At 40.9% G+C, this 9,177-nt stretch overlaps 1 protein-coding gene across 1 annotated transcript in view; it reads left to right on the forward strand.

Annotated features, from left to right (window-relative positions):
• Positions 1-9,000: 9,000 nt before the first annotated feature.
• Positions 9,001-9,177, forward strand: part of LOC138906082 (uncharacterized) — an 840-nt gene continuing 663 nt past the window's right edge. Inside the window, exon 1 of the mRNA XM_070194604.1 lies at positions 9,001-9,177. This exon is cut by the window's right edge and continues 663 nt beyond it. Within this exon, the coding sequence (XP_070050705.1) occupies positions 9,001-9,177 (177 nt within the window).

Consider the following 9,177-nt stretch of genomic DNA (forward strand, 5'->3'; position numbering starts at 1 on the left):
GGCTCGACGCATTCTCCCAATGAACTCTTGTGTAATCTCCCCCAGATTCATTGGGGCGGTCATTCCCTCCTCATTGTTTTGAACTCGTGGATTACTCATTTGAAAAAATATCATGAGACATAACGAGGAAATTAGCTTCCTATCTTGAGCTCTATCACACGATCTGGAGTATCAAAGAAATATGAAATTCCTAAATGTCCAAGTAGCCTCCTAATTATAGATGTGGTCGACAACACACCGATAAGAAGGACTCTACTAGACATGGCTCTGAGACATCCTAGGACACTTTAAAACCTTAGGCTCTGATACCATGTTTGTCACGCCCCAAACTTAGGGAGCGCGACCGGCGCTCAACCGAGAGAACCCGGCCGAGCAAGCCTATTAGACTTCCTTCTACCCAAATTCATCCATGAATAAAGAGGAGATGTACTCCATTAATCAATCACAGAAAAGAGTTTATTAACAACTTCCTTTTCATTCCCATTAGCTGCTTCATTCATAATTTCCAAGTACCAACATTTCTAGTTCAATTCCCAACATCAACCATAACCCACAACCTGTCTACAGAGCCTCTAAGTACAATAGAAGAGTAATATGGAAATGCCGGCAACAAGGCCCCGGCTATAGCTCAAAACACAGTACATGAGAAACAAAAGATACATGACCCCAAAATGAAGTGGGGCTCACCAAATCAGCTGAAAAGAGTGTATTGCTATCGCTGATCAATGTCGCCTGCTGAAGAACCACCTGTATCCATGAAAGATGCAGCGCCCCCAGCAAAAGGGACGTTAATAATCCCAATCCACCCCTACACCGGCACGTGTAGTTTCAGGTGTGGGCCTTATGACCCACCCTTCCTCGGTATTGCTAATAATGCTCCCAAATATAGTTTTGATTTGTTTTGCAAATAGAAATATCATAAATACAATTGTACTCACCTCAACATCTTTCACATTGTATGAATTCTCATTAGTATTTCCAGTCATTCACAACGACAATATTTCCTTGGCTCATTAGGCCATTCACAAGATTCTTTATTCCTGGCACGATGGCCGTATTTCATATTCCACACTTTCACCTCTTTCAATTTCAAAGATCACCATCAAGTATCCACATATAGGATATTTCAGAAATCATATACTTCAAATCCATTTGAAATGGAAACTTCAAACACAAATGGTTTCTTTCCAAAGAATGAGGCATACCAACCAACAATAGAAACACACATGAAAAATTATAAACAGTCAATACACCATTTTGCTCTTGCAATACTCTTCCCCAGTAATAACAATGTACAATTTCAACACATGAGTATATAGAACCCGAATCACACTGGATATATTTATAAATCAAAGCATTAGTTAAAGCAACCACTAATGGGAATGAATTTAGTACAAAAGCTTTTAGACAATTCTATCTTCGAAGTCATTTTTAAACAATTGAGTCGAGGCTCATTTCACATTCTTTATCGCATCTTCTCAAATCATTTGCACTACTAGACACAATCATAACTTATATTCTAGGCACGTTGGCCACACTCTATATCCCCAATTAACTTATTTCACTTCCAACCATCTTTATAGATTATCAACAATAAGACATTTCCAAATCAAGACTTTAGGTACACATATGAGCAATTAAGAGTCTTAAGAATATGGATATTTTCTCATACAATTTGGTATACTATCTTTCATTGAAACACGACTCAAAGCCATAACTTTTTAATACGCAACCCATACTTTGAAACTTACGGAAACATTATGGAATTCAATTCCAAGAGAGAAAGTTTAGCCAACATACCTCAATCGAGTTTCCTTAACTCTAGAATGATCCGGAATTCTTAGCAATCCCAATCTATTTTGAGACATAACAAAATTGAACCATAGTTAGGAAGATATTCATGGTCTCAGCTCATTTGAGCATTTTATCACACACTAGGTGTGCAAATTTAACCACAAGCTTCTTCTACAAGATTTCCATCACTCCACAACCCAATCCTTACTTATTTCAGCTCAACAATCTTCCTACAATTCTTATTGGTACATGCATGCATAAATAATAATCTCATACCCATGAATCATACTCCTAATCAACCATCTTCTACCCAAATTCAAAATTGAAAATTAGGGTATGGAACCTTACCTCTTAGATGAAGAACTTGTGGGTTTTCCTTGTTAATCTTCCAAGATTTGAGCAAGACTTGATGAATAATTAGCCTAGGGTTTTTCTCTCTCTCTAAAACACTCTCCCTTGTTTCTAAAACATCAGAGTTTTGCTCAAAAATGACCCAAAGTGAGTATTTAACGAAGTAGGGCCGGGTTTTAAAAACTCAAAAATGGAGCTCCGGAACAGGTTCTGCGGTCGCATATGTGACCGCATAATGCATATGCGGATCACATAATGGTCACATAATTACAGACCAAAACGATCAAAAAGTTATCCGTGTATGCGATCACTATGCGGTCCACATAACTGTTATGCGATCGCATATTGCACTGCATAATGGTTATGCGGTCGCATAGCCGACCGCATAATTGCCCCCAGACTGGCCCTTCGTCGATCTCCTCATTTCCATGTCTCACAAACCCAAGGTATTTAAAACTGTCTCTCCTAGGGATGACTTGTGAATCTAGCCTCACCTCCCATTCTACTTCCTGAGTCTCCCTACTGAACTTGCACTCTTTGGTATTTTGTCTTAGTTCTTCTCAACATAAAACATTTAGACTCCAGGGTCTCCCTCCACATCTCTAACCTAGTGTTAATGCTGCCTCGCATTTCGGCAATGAATACAATGTCATCTACAAATAACATGCACCACGGCACCTCCCCTTGGATGTGGCGCGTTAATACGTCTATCGCCAGGGCAAATAAAAAAGGCTAAGAGCCGACCCTTGATACTACCCCATCATGGATGGGAAGTGGTCCGAGTCCCCTTCTACTATCCTCAGCATGTTCTTAGCTCCATAATACTTGTCCTTAATCACCCTAATGTAAGCAACAGGTACACCTCTAGCCTCCAAATATCTCCACAGGACCTCCCTTGGACTTTATCGTAGGCCCTTTCTAAGTCGATAAAAACCATATGCAAGTCCCTCTTCCTCTCCCTATACTAATCCATCAATACCCTAACAAGGTGAATGGCTTCTGTAGTCGAGCGCCCTGGCATATACCCGAACTGGTTCTTGTAAATAGACACACTCCTTCTCACCCTCAACTCCACAACCCTCTCCCAGACTTTTATATTATGGCTAAGCAGCTTGATACCTTGATAGTTATTGCAATTTTGGATATCACCGTTGTTCTTGTCCACAAGAACCATCGTACTCCACCTCTACTCATCGGACATCTTTTTCATCCTAAAATTGACATTAAATAATCTAATTAGCCACTCCAAGCCCGCCCTACCTGTACTCTTCCAAAACTTCACCGGGATTTTATTTGGTCCTGTGCTTTTCCCCTGCTCACCTTATGCATAGCCCCCTCGACCTCCTCAACTCTAATATACCCACAATATCAAAAGTCACAATGACTCTCGGGGGATTCCAGTTCCCCCAACACTTCTTGTCCCCCTCCTTGTCCAAGAGACAATGGAAGTAAATTTGCCACTCCGACGGATATGCCCCTCATCAAATAAAACTCTACATTCTTCGTCCTTGATACACTTCACTTAGTCCAAGTCACGGGCCTTCCGTTCTCTCAGCTGGGCTAGCCTGAACAGCCCTTTATCCCCGCCTCTGCCCTTAAATTCTTCATACAAACGACCATAAGTTCAGCCTTAGTCGCTGTAACTGCTAACTTTGCCTCCTTCTTAGCCGACTTATACCACTACCTATTCGTCCTCTTCTCTTCCTCGTCTAGAGCCATAATAAAGAGTAACATTCTTAAATGTTCATGTAGCTTCCCAATTATAGATGTGGTTGAAAACACATCAAAAAGAAGGATTCTACTTGACACGACTCCAAGGTATCGGGGGACACTCTAAAACCATAGGCTATGATACCAAGTTTATCGTGCCCCAACCTTGGGACGTGGGACATGACACCCAGTTCCTTAAACATGTGGACGCGTTGACCGGTCATTCCTTTTCTTACCATCCATAACCTATGCATTACTAAATATGTATATCCTTTGTTTAGTATATTGCCTTCCATTAATTTGAAAAAATAATATATAAATAAAGTAGTTGTTATACATGCCATGAGACTTCAATAGAAAAAAAAACAAAAATACATAGTCTAAACCCATATATGTCTATGGAGCATCTATGACAACATGAAAACAAAGAAAAGAAATACCAACAATAAGGCACTGATTATTCCTAAAATAAATACTATATACGAAACATCAAAAGATAATTACGAACATGGAGGCTCACGAATGACTGTTGAAAATGAGGGAGTGCCCTAGCGAAGATTTGTGTCCTCCAAGTTAGCACAACTTGCATCTACTAATAGACGAAAAATCCCTAGAAAAAAGGGCATAAGTACAGAAAGAATAGTACTTGTTTGTGTATCTATATTTCCTCACATAAAATGTAAAGACCCGACCGATCGTTTTGAGTTCTAGCATTTTGTTCTATAATTTAAGACTTCAAGGGGCTTCATATGTTGTATTATGACTTGCGCGCATGCTTGGTTTTGATTTTCGAGTGGTTCGGGATGGATTTGATAGAGTGATTCTCAATTTGGAAGCTTAAAGTTGGAAAAGATCACCAAGCTTTGAATTTTGAGTAAATGACCTGAGAATTAGGATCTAATGGTTTTAATAGGTTTGTATGGTGATTTTGGACTTGGGCGTATGTTCAGGTTTGAATTTGGATGTTCCTAGAAGATTTTGGCTCTATTTGTCGAAAGTTGGCAATTTAAAAAATTGGAGAGTTCATAGGTTTGACTAGGAGTTGAATTTGATGTTATTGGACTCCTATTGTAGTTTTGAGACTTTGTATAGGTTCGTTTAGTTGATTGGAACTTGTGTGCAAAGTTTGATTATGATCCGGAATGTCTAAGAATAATTTAGACGCATTCGGCGAAGTTTGAAAGTAAAGAGAAGGATTATTATCTTCGATACATGATTTTGATGTTACTTGTGATGTTGTAAATAGAATATTTAGACTTTTTGGTATGATTGGACGAGGTCCCAAGGGGCTCGGGTGTGATTCAGGGTGGTTTCGGACCATTTCGGTTAAGTTTGCACTGCTGGTTTTGCCGGTGTCGGGTAATACATCAGATTCGCAAGAAAGCTCTCACATTCGTGTAGAAGAAGGGGATGGAGGAGATTTGTTTTTTGCATTCGCGGCTGGTGGTGCGCGTCTGCATAGTGTTGGGTAGGATAGAGCATCGCGTTTGCATGAGGAATCCGCATTCATGAAGGTGAGCAGGCAAACGGGACTTTGGGTTTGCATTCGCGTGGGTAGGATCGCATTCGTGACTGTAGCTTCGCGTTCTCAAAGAGGAAGCCATGTGGCATGTCACCTTTTTGCTTTGCGATCATGGGGCCCTGATAAGTAGGGATTTTAGCCTATTAATTGCTCTGTTTTACTTGTGTTTTGGGCAAACAATGCGTGAAGGTATTCCCAGAAACTAACATAATATGCTTGCTTGCAGTGATTGTTCAAAATAAGCAAAAAGAGCCATAATCAACTCATAAATGAGTCAAAACTTGAACAAAAACCAAGACTGGGCCAAGAGGTGTGGAACGCGGACCGCGAGAAAAAAGTGCAGCCACGAAAGTATCAACGCGGACGCGGCCATTATTTCGCGGCCCGCGATATGAAGAATCAGAGAGATGATTTTCTGGGCACAAACGTGAACGCGGACTGCGACAAGAAGATGCGGCCGTGAAAATACCAGCACGGTCGCGATAGGAATTCTGTGGACCGCAGTTGCTAAGGTTCAGAGAGTGCATAATTCAAGCAAAAATGAGAAGGGCGGCCCGGCTCAAAGTTACGCGGCCGCGGAAGTCTCTCACGTGGACGCGGTGAAAATTACGCGGTCTGCAAAACAAGGTTCAACCCAGGTCCAGATGTGAAGAAACACGGACCGCGATTAGAATTACGCGGCCGCGAAACTTTCGCAGGGATATATTTGTCCGAAAATTTCAGCTTAGTATAAATAGATCTTTTTGTCAATTTTAGGGTATGTTATATTTTTGCTGAGTACATGAGACGGCTAGGTTTTCCTTTTTGGGCAATTTTGTACAAGATTTACTTTATAACATTAGATTTTCATCTTTTAATTTAGTATTATGGATTATATCTTCTCTTTATCTTTGATTTCTGCTATTATTATGAGTAGCTAGACCCATAGCTAGGGTTGTGACTCAACCATAGTGTGGATATTTAATGGTTCTTGAATTTTAGGGCTTGAATATTTATGGGTTAGTAATATTTAGCCTAGTTCTTGCTAGAATTATAGAATTAGTGGTTGCAAATACTGATTCATACCTTTATGATTTGGTCTCTTCTTGAGAAAGAGGGATTAAGTCTGGGAAAACTAGGCTAACAAGAAATTGGGGTGAACTCAAGAAATTGATAGCCCCAATTAAAGTGTTAAAACCTAGAGATAGTAATACCCGACTTGAGCTAATATCACATGACTTGCATGAATACCCAGTTGGACTTGAGAAAGCCAAACTGGGCAAAATCACTCAAACTATTGAGAGATATAGAGTGAGTACTTGGGTGTGATGGCTATATTACGATCCCAAATTAATCAAGCTTGCTCTGGATTCTTACTACCCGTTAGATGTCCACATAGGCGAAAGTCACTACCCGAGTCCTTTTAAACACTTGAAAAACAACATAAAAAATATTGTACTTAGCTTTAATCTTAGCATAAAATAGAAATAGAAATAAACGCAGAATCAATACCATCATGTTTGGAAGTACAATTAGGAACAACACACGCATTTAGATTTAGATAAATACCTAATTCCAAATCAATTAACTCCCTGTGAAAATCTATCCCGACCTTGTTGGGTAAAACTGCATCGACCATCCTCGCTACTCAATAGTGGTGTAGTTTTGGAACTGATCAATTTTTGGCGTCGTTGCTGGGGAGTTAGATGGTCTTAGCTATATATCTAACTATTTGTGTGTTTTGTTTTTCTTTCCTTTCGTTTTTCTAATTTTTGTGTGTCAATTGCTTTTAGGTACCAAATGGGTCTTAACGAGGTCCTCGGACATATTCCTCGGGGGAGGGGGGGGGAGATAGATGAAAATGAAGTGGATGAAGTTCATCTTGAACCTCAAGTACAAAGAAGAGGCTGCCCACCTCATGACAACGTTCCAAACCCTCCCCTACCTCCTCCAAGGGCAGCACACCGGGTGTTGCCCAATGAAGGTTACGCAAGTGCAATTGTCCCGCCCCGAATTCGGGCGGGCAATTTTCAAATAACCAATGTCATGCGTACTCTATTAGAACAAAGGGGTTTCTTTACCGGAGCTCCACATCAGAACGCATATAAGAATCTCAAAGGTTTTATAGACACATGGTGGGGGAGCAAGCAGAAGAATGTATCTGAGGACGTTTTGAGGATAAGGCTTTTCCCTTTCTCACTTAGAGGGAAGGATTTAGATTGGCTTGAGAGGCTACCAAACCATTCCATCTCCACTTGGGATGAGTTGGCCAAGAAGTTCATAGCGAAGTTCTTTTCTCCGGGACATATGGCAATATTGAGAGATGAAATCCTTGCTTTATACAAGAGCCAAATGAACCGTTACATGAAATTTGGGAACTGTACCGGACAATGGTCAAAGAGTGACCCAACAACAATATGACTGAAGCAATGATCCAGCAAACCTTTTATAGGGGTATCAACACAACTAACCAGTGTGTGGTGAATCAGCTCGCAGGGGGTAACTTCATGAACACGCCATATTCAGAAGCATGTGAAATATTAGATGAGATGGCGGACACCTCTTCAGCTTGGAAAAGTCGGGCCAACGTTCCTCTGGGTAACCCTAATGTTATCCACCTTCACAAGGAACTCTATGATCACGGACAAGCCATAGCAGAGTTGACAACTACCATGAATCAGTTAGTCAAGGCACAACTTCAGCAGGTTCAGGGGCCAAAGCAAGTAAATGCCATGGAAGGAGTGAATGTAATGGTTAACAAGAGGAGACAAATAGGTCAACAAGTTCAACACAATCAGGATCAATTTGAGCAAAGTGGTAGTGGGTACAACCAAGATGACTCTTATGAAGAGCAAAGTGAAGAGGTTCAATATGTGAACAATTACCAAGGTCAACGGAGCAATGCTCCAAATCAACAACAGCGGAGATCACAGGGAAACAATCAAAATTGGGGAAACCAAGGCCAAGGGAATTGGAATAGTGGCAACAACAACAATCCGAATAATTGGGGGAACAACAATCAAAATTGGGGCAATCAAGGAAATAACCAAGGCAATTGGGGTGGCAACAATAATAGTAATTGGGGAGGCAATGGAAACCCAGGGGGTTGGAACAATAATAATCAAGGGAACCTGGGGTCGGGCCCTCAAAGGCCCCCGATGTATCAACAACCTAACAACCCGTCTCCATTTCCATCTCAAGGGAAAAGTTCTTCAAACAATGAGACGGGGCGGATAGAAAGTATGTTCAAGCAAATTATGGAAAGAAATGCCGACTCCGATACCCAAATAGCCTCCCACAATACTTCTATCTGCAACTTGAAAGTACAAATGGGTCAAATTTCTCAAGCATTGAATACTCACCCTAAGGGGGTACTACCAAGTTATACGGTAGTAAACCCAAAGGGTGGGAACAATACAGGCCATGCTATGGTGGTGACCACAAGAAGCGGTAGAGGTGGAGATGCAAGTACCTCTAATCCAAGAAAGATTGTGAATGATAATTTGGTTGTGCAAGAAGATGATGAGATCCAACCCAATAATGAGAATGTGAATGAGTAAGTGAGGATAGACATTGATGACAACGTGGAGGAGACACAAAATTATATGAACCCGTCTAGGGAACACATGATAGACATACCAGAAATGGTAGTGCCCAAAGCCAAGGCCCTTTTGCCAAGGCCTCCTCCACCGTATCCTGAAAGGCTCGCAAAGCAAAACAACGAGAACCAATTCAAGAAATTCATTGATATGATGAAAAGTTTGTCCATAAATGTACCTTTGGTTAAAGCTCTAGAACAAATGCCAGGATATGCCAAGTTC

Source organism: Nicotiana tomentosiformis, chromosome 2 (assembly GCF_000390325.3).
Source record: "Nicotiana tomentosiformis chromosome 2, ASM39032v3, whole genome shotgun sequence".
In the NCBI taxonomy this organism is placed as follows: domain Eukaryota; kingdom Viridiplantae; phylum Streptophyta; class Magnoliopsida; order Solanales; family Solanaceae; genus Nicotiana; species Nicotiana tomentosiformis.